Source organism: Triticum aestivum, chromosome 3A, assembly GCF_018294505.1.
Source record: "Triticum aestivum cultivar Chinese Spring chromosome 3A, IWGSC CS RefSeq v2.1, whole genome shotgun sequence".
Classification (NCBI taxonomy): Eukaryota; Viridiplantae; Streptophyta; class Magnoliopsida; order Poales; family Poaceae; genus Triticum; species Triticum aestivum.
In genome coordinates, this window is record NC_057800.1 from 154,490,662 (window position 1) to 154,508,772 (window position 18,111).

An 18,111-nucleotide genomic window follows, 5' to 3' on the forward strand; every position below is an offset into this window, starting at 1 on the left:
ATGCCGACAAATCCCGATAGGAGCTGCACATATCTCTTTCTCAGGGCACACTCATATTGTCTAAACTTCCGGTAGGCCAGCCCAGAGTTGCCCCTGGTAGCCACCGGCGGCTGACGGTTTGGACCAACACTCAGAGGAGCACTGGCCCCGGGGGGGGGGGGGTTAAAATAAGATGACCCTTGAGTCTGCAGAACCCAAGGGAAAGAAAAGGCTAGGTGGCAAATGGTAAAACCAAGGTTGGGCATTGCTGGAAAAGCTTTATTCAAGGCGAAATATCAAGGGGTTCCCATTATAACCCAACCGCGTAAGGAACGCAAAACCCGGGAACATAACACCGATACGACGGAAACTAGGGCGGCAAGAGTGGAACAAAACACTAGGCGAGAGGCCGAGCCTTCCACCCTTTACCAAGTATATAGATGCATTAAGATAACATAGCAATATAATAATATCCCAACAAGTAAATAAATGTTCCAACAAGGAACGGCCTCCAATCTTCACCTGCAACTAGCAACGCTATAAGAGGGGCTGAGCAAAGCGGTAACATAGCCAATCAACGGTTTGCTAGGACATGGTGGGTTAGAGTTTCAACATGGCAATTGGGAGGCTGACAAGCAAAAGGTAGACATCGTAGTATTGGCATAGCAAGAGCGAGCAAACTAGCATAGCAAAGATAGTAGTGATTTCGAGGGTACGATCATCTTGCCTGCACAGTTGTCAGAGTTGACTGGATCCTCAAAAGCAAACTCAACTGGCTCCTCGATAGTGAACTCATCTCCCGGCTCTACCCAAGAAGACAAACAAGCAACAAGGATACAGTCAACCACGTGCAAGACCAAGCAATATGATGAAATGGTGATATGCTATGCGGGATGCGATGCGGGATGCAAAATGCAAGATATGACAGGAAATGCATGAACCTAGCCTCAACTTGGAATTCTAAGGGTGCCACTGGAAAGATGAGATGAAATCGCTTGAAAACGATATAAAGATCGCCGGAATCGGAGTTACGATTTGGAAATGGCAAGCGTTTTAAGATATGACACCGGTCTGTGATTTACAGCAAGTAGGCATCTAAATGCAATGAAATGAACATGCTACAACACCCAAACATGACAACAAAACATATGGAAGGGATGAAAACAAGATGCTTAACAAAAGACTAGCACTGAGCCACGGCCAAATCATCCATTATGAGGTTCAAACAAGCATGGCAAAAACGCAAATGCAAAACAGATTCCAGACTTAGTGAAATTAACACTTGTCTGAAATTTCAGATCACGAAGCCCTTTTCGGAGCAGCAAAACAACATGATACATGACCTGATTATGATAAATAAGAACATGGCATGGAGCTACTCAACAAGCTGAACAAAAGTCCCTAAGTGACCTGGGGCCAAAAGGGATCACAAAATATACTAACGGGCACACGAACATAGCTAAAACACAATCAGTTTTCAGACTTAGTGAAAACTGAGACATGCTGAAATATAACTCACGAAGGCATGTAAACGAGCTCGATGCACTCACTACGGTGCAAGTCATGTCAAGGCAAGCATACATCCATAAAGAAGACACAAAATACAAGCTAGACATGGCAAGAACAATGGCATAGCATGCACGGATCAACTACAATAACATCGGCAAAATCGCAAACGAGTTGACGATCTGCCCAGATTCACCATGAAGCAAAAATAGAGCTCGATTGACTCAAGCTAGGGTGCTCCATAATTGCAAACAAAGACATGGATGGATAGAGCATAACATGATTAACAAAACTCCTTTACTGATCATCCTCAAAAGAGGCACGGATCACTAGGAAACAAGCTGAACATATGGCATCATGAACTAAATAATCCCAGACTTAGTGAAAACAACTAAGTCTCTGAAAACAGATTTCCCGGGTGCCTCACTTTGCAAGCTTGTACAAGTCACCAAACACATCCTAAAAATGCATGGATTGCACCGCTGGAAAGAAGACAAAATGCTTATCAAAACATATGAAGGACTCACAGGCATATCATGCACGTATTAATCATGGCAAAAATGACAAAAGTCTAAGATGAACTAGCAGATCTGACAATTAACTCACGAAGCCTCCTTCTAACTGCATTTTGGGCATCAAGATGAGCTCAAATGTAAATGATGCAATGGAACGAAATGATGCACTCGTCGAGGCGAACATTTTGATATGCTATATGTCTAAATCGAAGCTACGGATGCAAAGTTACGGGACCTTGAACAGGAGCATATGGAGTAAAAATATCCGGGACTTAGCAAAAAAACAACCTCTGAATCCAGATCTAGGGTTTCGGGGCACGCGGCCCGAGGCGGCGGCACTGTTCACCGGCGATCGCCGGAGTTGGGGACGAGGCCGGGGCGGCCGGTGGTGGCGGGCGGCGGCCGCGGCGAGGATGGCGGCGAGAGGCGGCAACCGGGGCGGCAGCGGCGGGGCGCGGCGCGGCCGGCCGGTGCGTGGCGGGCAGCGATGGCGGCGTGGAGGCGCGGGCGGCGGCTCCGGCTGCCGGAGCGGGCGGCGGGAGGCACCAGGCGGCGGGGCGAGGCGGCTGGGCCGCGGGGGCCGTCCCCGGGCCTGGCGGGTCGCGGCAGAGGAGGGTGGTGACTTGCCACGTGTCGCCCTGCGAGTGGGCGGGCGGCGGCGGCGGACGCGTCCGGCCGGGTCGGACAATGTCCGGCCGGCGCGAGGAGCGGCGGATCTGGAAAAATTAGGGTTAGGGGAGAGGAAAGATCTGAAATCGGGGGGTGTCTATTTATAGGCATAAGTGGAGCTAGGAGAGTCTAAATAAGGTGCGGTTTTCGGCCACGCGATCATGATCGAACGCTCTAGGACATGGAGCAGAGTTTGGTGGGTTTTAGGCCAAAATGGAGGGGTGTTGGGCTGCAACACACACGAGGCCTTTTCGGTCCCTCGGTTAACCGTGGAGTATCAAACGAAGTCCAAATGATACAAAACTTGACAGGCGGTCTACCGGTAGTAAACCAAGGCCGCTTGACAAGTCTCGGTCCAATCCGGAAATGTTTAATCCCCACACACGAAAGAAAGCTAGAAATGGCAACCGGAGGAGAACGAAGCGCCGGAATGCAAAACGCACAACGGGGAAAATGCTCGAATGCATGAGACGAACACGTATGCAAATGCAATGCACATGATGACATGATATGAGATGCATGACAAAGACAACAACACACGGAGACAAAGACCCAACCCGAGAAATAAATATAACTTAACGCCGGAAACGGCAAGAGTTGGAGTACAAAATGGGAAAGTTATATCTGGGGAGTTACATAGGCTTAGGATTGGGTCTTGTCCATCACATCATTCTCCTAATGATGTGATCCCGTTATCAACGACATCCAATGTCCATGGTCAGGAAACTGTAATTATCTATTGATCAGCGAGCTAGTCAACTAGAGGCTTACTAGGGACATGGTGTTGTCTATGTATTCACACATGTATCTGAGTTTCCTATCAATACAATTCTAGCATGGATAATAAACGATTATCATGAACAATGAAATATAATAATAATAACTAATTTATTATTGCTTCTAGGGCATATTTCCAACAATGGGTGCTATTGGCACTTGCTATTGCTATTTTTAGATATTTCCTTGTTCAGAATTATGCAGTGATCAGTGTCAGTTGCGGCAAAGAAGATGTCACTGATTAGTGACTTGCCCAACAGCAAGTAGATTAGTGCTCTTGCCCAATAGCAAGTGACTGATCAGTGGCACTTGCTGTTGGGCAAGTCCACTGATCAGTGGCATTTGCTTGCTTGCTTGCTTTGTTTGATACTAATACTTGTCATGTTGCCTGAGAAGATACTGAAGACTGACTGGGATGTGACGGGTGGAGGAGCTCAGGTCGTGGCCGGAGCTGAGCGCGCCGAAGATTTCATCCCCACGAACAGGTGGCTCAGGACGATGGACCTACCTGGCAGGATCGCCTTCATGAGCGTGCCTCGTTCAAGGGGACGATCTCCGAGGCAGGGCCACGAGGAGGGGGCCAGGGAGCCGATGAGATTCTATGAACAGATCAAGGACAACGAGGACCTCGCCATGCTCGTCGTCCTTCCCAAGTTCGTGGAGGTGATGAACACCTGGCTGGTCATCAAGCGACTCCCGCGCGTGGTCAGGCTCTCAGCCAACAAGAGGTGCGTGTTCTGGGTGCAGGTCCAGAACTTCGAGGGCCAGATGGTGCTTGGCCGGGGGTGGAACTACTTCTGCCGCCGCCACAAGATCGTCCCCGGCGACCTCGTCGTTGTGCGCATCTCCGGATTGGGACTGAAGGTTCAGATCTACAACCACGACTCGTCGGTGATGTGCAGGTACCGTTGCAGTAGGCACAACTGCCTTGGTGGCATTGAGCAGGCTATGTAGTTAAGTTAAGTCAGGTGTTAGTGGAGAACTTTTAGGGTGTGTGGCGAGACTTGTGCTGGGAACATGTTTATATTTTGGCCAGATGCAGCACCCTGGCACAACAGGGAAGGAGGATGCCCCTGCTCTTAATCTAGACTATGCTATCTAGTTAAGTAGTTTGCTGTGTTAAGTTTGTTGTCATTACATTGCTTGCTTTGTTTGATCTTGCTGTTGTGATGTTGCTGTTGTGCTGATCATGTGTGGTGGTAAGGCCACCACATTTGAATACGGTGAGCAGAACACAAACGCTGTTTGCAACCAAACAGCTGAAGTTTGCGTCTGCTCACATCCTAAGCACAAATGTGGGCAACCAAACATCAAGGGATAAATCCCTCTCGATGCGATGCAGGCAACCAAACAGGTTGCATCTGCTGCATATGAGGCTGTATTTCAGCAACCAAGCTGGGTTAAGATGGACATGCAATACAAGTACTGTTCCAAACTGCAATCAAACACGCCCCAAATGATCCTTTTACTAGCCCTATGGCAAGCTTAATATGGACAATGTTGTGCCAATATGAGACTTGTCATCTTGTGAAACATGAGCACACGTCTCCCGCTCTTCCAGTTTATAATCTCCAAGCTCCAAGCTCTTCCAGTTTCCGCAGATGCATGGCAAGATGGTACTGAAGCTACATGGGCATCCCCAGAAATTTAATTCGGCTCTCGGGAGCACATGTTCCCAGGCCTGAAAATATTTTTCAAATGTCAAAAAATCAAGATAAAAAATTTATATGATCTTAGTCACATCTAAATGCTACCTGCAAATTTTGAGGTAAAAAGGTTAACCATTTTGGCCCGTGCACAAAAAAGAAGACAAATTGAAGATTAAATGTCACCTCAATTTTCACCGAAGAAACACTGCTGCTACGTTTCACATTAAATTTGTCAAGCATGCTTGCGACAAGAACGTGAACATCTATAAAAAATCATTCTTTTTCATTCTTTATATTTTTTTGAATTTACTGTTCATTCAGAAGATGTATCTTAAGAAAAAATAGGTCTTTGTTTGGACCGACGAGCTTGTACCGTCATCGTCAGCGTCAGGATGGTGCAAGTGCCAGATGCCGAAATGACCATCTAATGAAATATCCATATATAATAATTGTCGAGCAGCAATATCCTGTCTTTATTTAGCTGCATTTTGCGTGCGGTACTCCTAAACTTCTGAAGGTCGTGGTCATGTCTAGTGTGATGCGAGGTATGTTTACCTGCCTGTGTTAGGTCCAATCAGCTAATAAGCTAAACACGACTCTCAGTTGTTTTGGTTGCTTCCAGTGTGTACGGTGCAATCCTTTGCTACAGAACGTGTACAGTGTGCTTTGGACTAATGACTTGTGACGTGTACACGTTTGCGTGGTCTCGGGCTCTCTCGAAATGGTCTTTCACATTATTTTATAAATAAAGACACACGGCCGTGATGAAAAGATACACTTACCAAGCATATGAAAGAAAAACCTGGTAACAGAAAACACAACGCAAACAACACACGAAATATGCACTATGAGCGGCACGACTATGCCGAGGAGCATGAGTACATGAATAGCCGGACTCCAGCCATCCACGCTGCGATTGTGGAGGAAGAACATGCTCGCGTCTCCGGAAGGATCCACCGGACGTGGCCGCAAATTCACTCGCGTGCCTAAATGTCGTCGGAGAGGGTCATCTGCCCTCTCGCTCCAGCCCGAGGAGGGCCGATCTTGATCCTGCTGGGCTGGGGTGAGCAGTATAGGTCAAGAGCTTTGCCGATACAGTCACACGGGGGCAGAAGTACTGGTGTTCGTTTGACAATTTGCCATTCCTCCGGAAAGGTCACGCTCACTTGCAAGTTTCAACGCTGTCGTTTGTGTTCATATCTTTTGTTCAAATCTGCGGTGGGAAATTAAGATATATACGCCATTCATATAAGTGGATAATATGACTATATTACAGTTTTATTTGCATTATTACGGGATGATACGCCGTTTCCGTCACTGCCAGCACCAGCGGCAGCACGTGCCAAATGACAAAAGGACCACCACCCTGATACATAAAGCTATCCATATGTCGGGTTGCCGTAGCCGAGCAGCGGCAACGTCTTACGTGGCTGCATTTAGCGTGCGGTACAGGTGAACATATGAAGACGATCCAGTCTATATATATCTTACGTAGCGTATCTTGGAGGGTTCTACAGAAAATAGAAATCAGCTACATAATCAGAGTCAGAGAGGGTGCAGGTGCGCTTGCGTCGCTACACTACACGGGCTGAGCCATGGACGTCTCGTCACTCTCCGCTCTCTTGCGCTCATCGCCATTCCTCCTCCTCCTCGCCGTGCTCGTGCCAATCTTCTCCTCCTTGTTCCTCTTCTCTGCCAGGAAGAAGCTTTCTCCGTCGTGCACCGATGGCGGCCGGCGGCTGCCTCCGTCGCCGCCGGGGTTTCCCGTCCTCGGCCACCTGCCCCTTCTTGGCTCCCTGCCGCATCGGAAGCTCCGGTCGCTGGCCGAGGCGCACGGCCCGGTCATGCTCCTGCACCTCGGCCGCGTGCCCACCGTCGTGGCCTCCTCGGCCGCCGCGGCGCAGGAGGTCATGAAGACCCGCGACCTGGCCTTCGCGAGCCGCGCCCAGATACGCATGGCCGAGCGGCTCCTCTACGGCCGCGACATGGTGCTGGCGCCCTACGGCGAGTACTGGCGCCAGGTGCGCCGCGTCTGCGTTGTCCACCTCCTCAACCACCGCCGCATCCTGTCCTTCCGCCGCGTCCGGGAGCAGGAGGTCGCCGCCCTGCTCGACGCCGTCCGCCGCCGCTCGCTTCACCCGCCGGGCGTGCTGAACCTCAGCGACATGCTCACCTCCTACTCCAACGCCGTCATCAAGCGGGCCGCGTTCGGCGACGGGGAGTACGGGATCGACGGCGACGACGGGGGCGAGAAACTGAGGAAGGTGCTCGACGACTTCGAGGAGCTGCTGGGGACGCCCACGGTGGGGGAGTTCGTGCCGTGGCTGGCATGGGTGGACACGCTCACAGGGCTGAATGCCAGGGTGACGCGCACGTTCGAGGCGCTCGACGGGTTGCTCGAGCGGGTCATCGCGGACCACCGCAAGCGGCGTCTGGCCGGCGGGCCGGTGGTGGGCGGCGGCGAGGACGATCGGCGGGACTTCGTGGACGTGCTGTTGGACGTGAGCGAGACGGGAGAGGAGGCCGGCGGAGTCCGGTTCGACGTGGTCAGCATCAAGGCCATTATGCTGGTACGTACGTTGTTCGTGCGTGTATTTTGTATCTATTTTATATGGGAGTATAGCGGTAGTCAATTTTCTGGGGTCAGATCAGCATCCAACGGCCAGGATCATGGCGCATGTTCTTCTTCCTTCCGCTTAAGAGCATCTTCGACAGCCGCGCGCAAAAAATCTGTTTACCGCGCGCGCTGCGGCTGGTTTTGCGCGCCCGCCTGCGCTGGCTCCAGCAGCCGCGCTATAATGCAGCGCGCGCGCCGCTCCAGCAGAGCGCAAAAATACAGCGCGCACGACTCGCCGGGCATTTTGCATATATGATATTTTAAAAAAAATGAACATGTCAAATTTGACACAAACAAGTTGATGAATAAAAGTTCATGCCCACAAGTTCAAAATCATGCCCACAAATTCATCCAACCAAGTTCAAATGCAAACTAAAGTTCAAGACATGAGAGACACATCAATCTTCATCTTCCTCGTCTTCGTCTTCGTCCTCATCTTTCGAAGACGACTCTTCCGCCTCCGAAGATGAATCTTCCTCCCTCTCCTCATCACGCACCGCATCATGTGAAGCTCCGACGGTGTTGGCAAGATCTTCAACGGCATCTTCATGAGAATGTGTGTGAGAAGGCACATCGAAAGACATTGCACCCATGGCAGCCGGAGGTGCACCCATGCCTCCCATGAGAGAAGCAAAACTCATGCCATCCATGGCGGCCATAGCGTCGGAGGGTGCTCCAAAGCCATCCATGCCTCCCATGGTGGCCGGAGGTGCACCCATGCCTCCCATGGCGGCCGGAGGTGCACCCATGCCTCCCATGGCGGCCGGATGTGCACCCATGCCTCCCATGGCGCCGAGGCCACCGCCACCCATGGCGCCGAGGCCACCGCCATCTATTGCACGAACCAAGGCTCTTTTTTGGATCAAGACTTCTTGTTGGGCAAGATTGACATACTCTTTTTGCGCCGCATTGAGGTTAGATGTGTACAAGAAGAACAAGTGCTTCTTCCATTCCAACAACTTAGCTCGCTCCTCGTTGCTCACTTTCCTCTCCTCCAAAGCCACCTTTCTCTCCTCGGCCGCCACCCTTCTCTCCTCGGCCGCCAACCTCCTCTCCTCGGCCACGACATCTTGGTTCCTTACCATTTTCCTTACCTCATTGGCTTCGATCCTTGCCTTCACAATAGCTTCCATAGCATTTTTGAGCTCATCATCTCCTTTCCTCTTCTTCTTTTTGGTTTTGTCTTTCTTGCACCCATCCGGTCGTTTTGGCTTCGAGTATGAAACCGAGTTGGGTGTGGGGCTTCTCTTGCCGTCATCACTTGATGCATCATCCTCCTCCTCATCATCATTCATCTCAATTGCTCGCTTCCGTTTGTTGCTCAAATGCAAATCCTCCAAACCATCACGCTTCTTCCATTTCTCATCATCCTTTAACACTTCATAGCAATGAGGCAAGGTAAAGACCCTGCCTTTCTTGATCTTCCCCTTCTTGATTGTCCTTGTCTCTTCTTTGAACAAGTTTTGTGCAATGTTGTACTACAAGAAAAACAAAACAAGTTAGCACTTCGGTCACCAAAAACAAGTATGATGAACATATATGAGATGCCACTTACTCGATCATCCTCATTTGTGCCACTTGGGTTAATCTTGTCAACTGCCTTTTGTACGGCCGCCCACTTTTGACAATCCGAGTTGATTGTCGACCATCGGGACCGAAGTGATCTCTCGGAGCGGTCAATTCCACTCAAGTTGTGAGCATCAAAGTGTTCTTTCATTCACCCCCAATACGTGTCTCTACTTTGATCACCTTCAATGGATGGATCCCTCGACACTTGCAAATAAGTATGGCATAGTAACTTGTCATCGTTGGTTGAGTAATTGCCCGCTCTTCCTTTCGGCGCCTCGACAATTCCCTCACCCTCCTCGTCCACCTCAAACTCATGGTCTTCGAAATGGATGTCATTGGTTTGAGACCAATGCGAATTGTTGGACCCAACACCCATAGTGGACATGTATGCATCATCGTTGAGACTACAAAGTTTTTTAAACAATGCAAATAAGCTATCTATATGTGATGATGATGCATTGAAAAAATAAGAAGAAAAGAAAAGTTGAATTTTTTTTCACCTTGGGGGCATTTCGTCGAACACGTGGTGCGCGTCGGCGGCCGGCTCAACGAGTGAGCTCGCCGGCGCTTCGGTAGCCGCCGCGGCCGTCGAACGCCCGGCAAGCTTCTTTTCCCTCGCCTTCGTGGTGTCGGAGCCGTCCGCCGCCATGTTTTTCTTCGCGGATGTTTTGCCCTTTTTCGTCCGCGCCGCATTGGGGACCTTCTTCGACGGTGCGGCGGCGGCACGGGACGGCGCCGACGCGACGCCACCCGGCGCCGTGGTCATCCGCGGCGGCAAGAAGAGGCTGCGCGCGTGGCCGACGCTCGGCGGAGCTCCGGCGGTGGCGACGCCAGCGCTTCCCGCGCTAGGGTTTCTGGCGGCGGCGGGGGTCGCGGCTGTACAGCGGGGTGAGCGGGGCGCCGGTGTGCGCGTCCATGGGTGGGTGGCAGGGCGCTGGCGCTGGCGTGCGCGGGGCGTAGGACGAGGAGAGGAGAGAGTGCGGCGCGAGCGCTCGAGTGTGCCGCGCGCTGTAGCTGGCGCCCGAAATACACCGTGCGGGTAAGTGTTTTCAACCACGCGCCCAACCCGTTATAGCGCGCGCGCCGTTTTTGCGCGCCCGCTGGAGCGACCCGCTGCGTTGCGCGCGCGCTAAAACGGCCTAATTTGCGGCGCGACGCTAGTTTAGCGCGGCTGTTGAAGATGCTCTAAGGCCGACTTGCCCCGCTTTCATCCGCCTGCCGCCTCGCCCTCCCCTCAACCTCCCCAGAGAGTTCCTTGCTCAGCCTTGCCAGGGGCGATAGTCGATGGGTTCGCTCCTCAAGTCACACCCACCCTCGGCCTTGATGCGAAATTAACTGACTAACGGCAAAACAAGTTTTAGGGATCTAACATTTAGCAGGCACTATTTTTAATGAGTAATGCTACACCTACAAACAAATTACATTAAGTTTTACATAATGAGCCGGTTGGCGAATTGTGATTGAGAGTAAGGCGAGGAGGGGCCCACCCCCAAAATTCAGGGTGCCCAAGAAACATGGTGAAGGAAAGTTACATAAACTTCCGTAACTTCGTTCGTAGGTGTAGGATTACTGGTTTTTTTATTAATCAGCAAACACTTTTCGCAAGTTCCTTGCTCAGCCTTGCCAGGGGCGATGCGTTCGCTCCTCACGTCACACCCACTTTCGGCCTTGCTGCAAAGTTAACTGACTAACGACAAAGAAGTTTTCAGGGATCTAACATTTAGTGAGCACTATTCTTAATGAGCAATGCTACACTTACGAACAAATAACATTAAGTTAAGGTAACAATGAGCCAGCTAACAAACTGTGATTGAGAGCAGGGGAGGAGGGGCCCACCTCCCTGAAATTCAGGGAGCCGAAGAAAATTGGTGAAGGAAGTTACGTAAATGTTCATAACTTCGTTCGTATGTGTAGGATTATTGATTTATTGTAATCAACAAACACATACTTCCTGCGTTCACAAATAATATAAGATGTTTTAGATATTTTACTACATATTACATATGAACTCAAGTGAGTGAACAAAAACACCAAATCGTTACTATATGTATTGATTCAGAGAAAGTTTGAACATCTTGTATTTATGAACGAAGGGTGTACCCCCTCCGTTCCTAACCATATCCATATGACGTTTTGGTAGTTCAAAATATACAGTAAGTTTGCAGCGATCAGCTCGACACTGGACGTAGACAAAACTGGGTCTGCCGATTAATTACCTCACATCCAAATACAAGTCGATTGATGTGCAAACTGTTGAGAGCTACAGGGAGCGCTGACCCTCATCATCTTCCCTTCCACTTCCACCGTCGACGATGGGTGACGAGGGGAAGAGGCTGCATGCTTGTCGTTGCCGTACGACGCCAATACTGCTTATCTATCGACTACCCTACAGCTTTTGGCGTCATTTTCCCTTCTAATACGTCAATAGTGCTTAGCACTTACGACTAGTAGTCGGCACTCCGCAGACAGTTACGTCTTGTTTGGTCTCCTGCGTCTATTCTCTCTGCTCCAAACAGCTACTCAGGATCGAAGCATTTTACCCAAAATGTCAAGTTGGTGACCCTATGCCGAACTAAATTTGGGTACGACAAAAATAATACTCCCACGTTAGATAGTTCGCAAATTTACGTAAACCATTACGTAGATGTAGCATTGCTCGAGTAGAATTAACGGCTGAAAGTAAAATAATAGTTTGGCGACTTTGAGCTCGCTTATGTGCAACTAAACTGAATTTCATTGGAGGAATAGCTAGCAAATCTGACATATAAATCTGCCGAAGTACTACAACCTGACACTGTTGGGCATGCATGACTACACAGGATATGTTCGCCGCCGCGACAGACACAACCTACACGACAATGGAGTGGACCATGGCGGAGCTCATCAACCACCCGCGCGTAATGCAGAAGCTCCAGGACGAGATCCGCGCGGCCGTCAATGGCGGCAGCGGCGTCACCGAGGATCACCTCGGCACGCTGCGCTACCTGAGGGCCGTGATCAGGGAGACGCTCCGGCTGCACGCGCCCCTGCCGCTCCTCTTGCCCCGGGAGACGATGGAGGACACGGAGCTGCTGGGCTACCGCGTCCCGGCACGGACGCGCGTGGTGATCAACGCCTGGGCCATCGGCCGGGACCCGGCGACGTGGGAGCGCGCCGAGGAGTTCGTGCCGGAGCGGTTCGTGGACGACCCGGCGGAGTATGGGGCGGGCCATGACGACTTCAGGGCCGTGCCGTTCGGCGCTGGGAGGAGGGGGTGCCCCGGGGTCGGGTTCGCCGTGCCGTCCATGGAGCTGGCGCTGGCGGGCCTGCTGTACCATTTCGACTGGGAGCTGCCGGCGGCGGCCGGCGGGGCAGTGTCAAAGCTGGACTTGAGCGAGCTGTTTGGGATATCTGTGCGACTCAAGACGGCGCTGCATGTGGTTGCTAAGCCGTCGTCTGCTTAAGCGGCGCGCGCGGCTTGCTTGAAGATGTAATGCTACCTTTCATACTGGTGGTTGTTTTGTGTTCTTGTATGTACTATATACTGCTTGAAATGTATTGCGAGATCATGTAGGCGCGTGTTGCCGCGCCCGTTCGTTAAGATTGTAGAATGCCAAGAACTGGTAAACATATATTTTGATTTGCACATAGCAAAGTAAAGTGTGCAGACCACGTCAAAATAGACTTGTTATGATCACCGAGTGGCACTTGGATGAAATCGTGTGGTGGCAAAAAGAACCGACGATAATAATCCTAACCGAAACACAATGGCCTCCCTCACCATGATCGTTTTTTAGGCCATTTGATACGAGAGAAACGCCCTTGTTTTCCGTCACAAAAGCACGCCGCCGCCAATCCTTCTTACCAACATTTTAGAAGATGCAAAACTTTGGGTCACCGCGGGCGCAAAGAAATTAGGGAACATCATAGTGTACGAGTAATTGCCATGCTGCATTTGTGAGTGCATTGTGAAAAACTCTAAACTCTACTCTCCCTTATTAAATTGAGATGCAAATCTTTTGTCCCCGTTTCAAAAAAATATATATAACAAGAACTTTTGCAGAAGTCACATAGTGAGCTTAGATAACTAAGGCCCCCCGCAAAAAAAAAAACTTAGATAACTAAGGAATACTAAAACATAAGCATGGAACCAAGTAGTTAGTTGAGCATATGCTAACTATTTTTAACAAGCCAAAACCATTTCTATATCTGGACATGTTCACTTTGAATAAATAAAAAAAAGCAAACGAAAGCACATTAGCTCATGTGCATTTTTCTTGCAGGTCTACATATCCAAGTAGTACATGTAGTGCGCTCAGTGGCGTCCAACAAACCTCGCAAAAAAGTTACATTTAGTACCTTTATAGCGAGTGTCATCACAGGATAGTTTTCAGCATGCTGCTCTTCCTTGAACCTCCTTGCGTACATCTTCTGTAGATGATATCGGTAGGTACTTGAACTTCGTAGCGCACATTTCTGTAGATGACAAGCCTGTACAACAGTCAAATGGGTTGCATATAAGAAGCAAAGTATGGTAGGAGAACATAAAAGATATGGAGGTGATATCACATTGCTTAGGTACGTAATATGCATCAACGCCATCCTAATTAACTTACATAACGAGCACCTTCGAAATTTTTGATACATTTTTAGAAGGAAGCCTAGGCAAAGTCATTGGGTGCATGGAGGAAGATTTAGTCCCTTAAAAACATACCTTAATTCTGAAGCGATAAATAATCTATCTCCTGTCATAATCAGCCTCGTTAGATAGCAGATGGTGACTATTAGGCTCATCGTAGCTAAGAACCAGTTTATTCATTACGTTGAAAATAAGATCAAAATCAGATATATTTATGCCACATCTTCTCGTAACTAAAAAGAGCATGAGTGCTAGTTAATAGCTCTCACAAGGCGCGATTATGAGGTTATATTTAGTATCATGGTAGCTCAGTTTCAATACCAAAGAATAAAGTGTGCCATATTGATTGTTCACCCAGTCACCCTACATCAGTGTAGTCTGAGAAGCCTTACAGTTCACATTGAAAAGAGAGATATTTTACAAATATAGCTGAGCATCAAATTCAGCATAGTGCACGGTCAACCGAAGATCTCTACAAATCCACACAGAGAAATCCTTTCTTACAGAAAGAGAATTCTTTTGAAATAAATATAAATATCTAGATGAAAGTTATTTCTACAAATAAGGCCATGTTCCCAGTGCATATGATCATATTTCTGCATCAAATTTGACATGGATAATTGTTAGAGCATACATGATATATATGGTGCCAATGGACCAATGTGGAGTTAGGCTATTATGCCAAGTTAGCTCTCAATCACTAATTTTTGCAGATAATGAGCATAATAAAAGAAGTTGTTGTTCCAAGAAATGAATTTAAAAGCAACCAAAATAGCAGATGTGGCATTCAAACGGAGATATGACAATATGCAAAAACTAAATAGAAAATGTGCCCAAGTTAGCTCTCGGTTAAATATACACCGTTGTTGTTGTATGGTGTGGTACGATGTATTCTTTTCTCACTCCAGTGAACAGTGGTGAGCATAGACGCAAAAATCATGGTTAAATATACATGCATGCATGGAGTCCGCACTAGCTTAAGCTAATTTACTGCACAGGTTAAATATACATGCATGGAGTCCGACACTAGCTTAAGCTAATTTACTGCACAGGTTTTCAGCCGATCCATCGATTCGCTAGCTAGCTAGCATACAGTACCGCGACAAGGATTTCATGCAACTGCGGGGGCACCCAGGTTTATGGTACCAGTTTTTTTTATTTTGGCTTTCGATTTTTAAAGTTCTATATCTTTAAACTGAAAAAATTAAATTAAGTTCTGATTTCATATTCGTGTTTCTCATGACTAGTGCTTTGAAATAAGATCCATTTTGAATATGTTTTAATGACTTCTAAAATATTCTGTTGAAACTTAGTACGGGCGACCGATAAAAATCAATTATTATGTGCCTACGACCAACAGAAAAAATTCTTAAAATTATATTCCTGAAACTTGTTGAAACTTTGCATTTTTAGATGCAAAAACCGTAACTCTCTGTTTGGATATTCGCATCCGAAGCCTTGGCATTGCATTGGTTTGAATATCAATATCACAGGATATTGGTATTGAGATTGAATGCCGATATTTTTGTTTGGATGTTTAGGTATTCGATTGAGACTGAATGCCAAATGATGTTTGGTTGGTCAAATCGGGGTGAAGGTCACTGAAGAGAAACTGAGAGGGACTGCTACCTCCTTCATGAGCGGCCCTGAGGGGCGAATGTTGACCTCCGGGCAGCCCTAGTCCAGGAAGAAGACTTCGAGCGAGGTGCCATCCTTGCAGCACCTGAAAAGCAGTGGCACGGCGGAGGTGTCCGGGTAGTCGGCGGTCGAGGTCCGAAGCGGGACTGGGGTAGCCGGCGGTCGAGGGTCGGGACGCGGCCCGAGCAATCGGCGAGCAGCTGCAGGATCGCCATCGCGTGAACAGGAACCCCCCGCCCAGGATGCACAGAAGAGAGATGAGAATGGGCCGGGACAAAAGGTAAAGGAAGTGTGGTGAGGCGGGGGTGGAGGGTGTCGGTGTCAAAACCGGCCGATCTCGGGTAGGGGGTCCCGAACTGTGCGTCTGAGGGTTGAAGGTAACAAGAGACAAGGGACACGATGTTTACCCAGATTCGGGCCCTCTTAATGGAGGTAATACCCTACTTCTTGCTTGATTGACTTTGATAAGTATAGGGGATACAAGAGTTGATCTACCTCGAGATCGTAATGGCTAAACCCGATATGTCTAGCCTATATGATTATGATTGCTTCTACGGACTAAACCCTCCGGTTTATATAGACACCGAAGGGGCCTAGGGTTGTACAGAGGCGGTTTACAAAGAAAGAAATCTTCATATCCGAACGCCAAGCTTGCCATCCATGCAAAGGAGAGTCCTATCCGGACACGGGGGAAGGCCTTCTATCTTGTATCTTCACGGCCCACTAGTCCGGCCCATGTCACATAGCCTGGACGCCCGGGGACCCCTAATCCAGGACTCACTCAGTAGCCCCTGAACCAGGCTTCAATGATGATGTGTCCGGTATGCAGATTGTTTTCGACATTGCAAGGCGGGTTTCTCGTCCGAATACTCCAAAGTAGCTGAATAAAAGAACTATATTCGGCTCTGTATAATCAGTTACAACCCTAAACCACAAGGGTGAAATACTTAAAAAAAACAAATAATGCCCACTGACAGCTTTGTCAGCGAGACATTATGTTCTGGCCTTATCATTATTTCGAACCGTTTTGTGGCCTCCTGCTCTGCGCCTTGAGACCGTGTCCCCTCATTGCGGGATTCTCATCAATATGGGTTTGGGTAATCCAACCGCGCCGTTCGCACGACCCCTTGGGAATAGGCGAGTTTTAAGGCCCGTGGGGGGGGGGCTTGATATTCACTGCCTTTATGTAACACCCCGGATATGATTTACCTAATATGTAATCCAACTCTTGCCGTTTCCGGCGTTAAGTTATTTTATTTTCTCGGGTTTGGGTTTTTGTCTCCGTTGTTGTTGTTGTTGTCTTGCATCTCATATCATGTCATCATGTGCATTGCATTTGCATACGTGTTCGTCTCATGCATCCGAGCATTTTCCCCGTTGTCCGTTTTGCATTCCGGCGCTCCGTTCTCCTCTGGTGGTCATTTCTACCTTTCTTTCGTGTGTGGGATTAAACATTTCCGGATTGGACCGAGACTTGCCAAGTGGCCTTGTTTACTACCGGTAGACCGCCTGTCAAGTTTCGTACCATTTGGACTTCGTTTGATGCTCCAACGGTTAACCGAGGGACCGAAAAGGCTTCGTGTGTGTTGCAGCCCAACACCCCTCCATTTTGGCTCAAAACTCATCAAAACCCTCTCCATCATCTAGAGCGTACGATCACGATCGCGTGGCCGAAAACCACACCTCATTTGGACACCCCTCGCTCCCTCTATGCCTATAAATAGCCCCTCCTCCGAAATCCCGGATTCCCCTCGTCTCAAACCCTAAAAAGTCTACCGCGCCGTGCCGGACACGTCCGTGCCGGTCGGACACTGTCCGCTGCTCGCCCGGACCTATCGCTGCGCGCCACGTGGCGGCTGCGGTGCCCACTTCGCTGCCGACCGCGCCGGCCCGCCCGAGCCCGCGTAGGGCCCCCGCGGCCCATCTAGCTCCGCCGCCGCCTGCCTCCGTCTTCCCGACGCCCGGCGCCGCGCTCCCCGCGCTCCGGCGGCCACCGCCACCGACTGCTCCACCGCCCGCCACCCGGTTGCCGCCGCACCTTCCTCGCCGGAGCAGCGCGCCGCCCGCGCCCGACCGCCTCCACCACGTTCCCCTCGCCGCCCCTCGCCGCCCGGGGCGGATCCGGCCGCCCCCGCGCCCATCCACCTCGCCGGAGCTCCAGCTTCTCGCCGGCGGCCTCGGATCTCGCCGGTGAACAGTAGATCTCGTCGGTGAACAGTAACCCTAGATCTGGAGGTGGTAATTTCTTCTAAGACCTCGATTTCCAGATTCAAATGCCCTTGTTCATCGTGCCGTAACTTTGCATCCATAGATCCGTTTTGGGCATATAGCATATCAAAATGTTCGTCTCAGAGAGCACATCATTTCATCTCATTTCATCATTTTCATTTGAGTTCATCTTGATGCCCCAAATGCTGTTGGAAGAGTGCTATTTGAGTTAATTGTCAGATCTGCTGCACCAAATAGCTATTTGTCATTTTTGCCATGATTATTGTGTACATGATATGCCCATGAGCTCTACATAAGTTTTGTTATATGCCTTGCATATTTCCAGAGGTGCTATCCATGTATTTT

At 49.4% G+C, this 18,111-nt stretch overlaps 1 protein-coding gene across 1 annotated transcript; it reads left to right on the forward strand.

The window, feature by feature from the left end:
* Positions 1-6,595: 6,595 nt before the first annotated feature.
* On the forward strand, positions 6,596-12,906 carry LOC123060779 (cytochrome P450 71A1). Its single transcript, XM_044483611.1, has 2 exons — positions 6,596-7,665; positions 12,101-12,906. Exons 1-2 carry the CDS (start codon positions 6,691-6,693, stop codon positions 12,722-12,724), a joined length of 1,599 nt encoding a protein of 532 aa, XP_044339546.1. The 5' UTR covers positions 6,596-6,690; the 3' UTR covers positions 12,725-12,906.
* Positions 12,907-18,111: the final 5,205 nt, after the last annotated feature.

Coding starts and splice junctions, on each gene's coding strand:
- LOC123060779 (XM_044483611.1), top strand. CDS start 6,691: ATGGACGTCTCGTCACTCTCCGCTCTCTTGCGCTCATCGCCATTCCTC. Junction 7,666..12,100: donor GCATCAAGGCCATTATGCTG/GTACGTACGTTG, acceptor ATGACTACACAG/GATATGTTCGCCGCCGCGAC.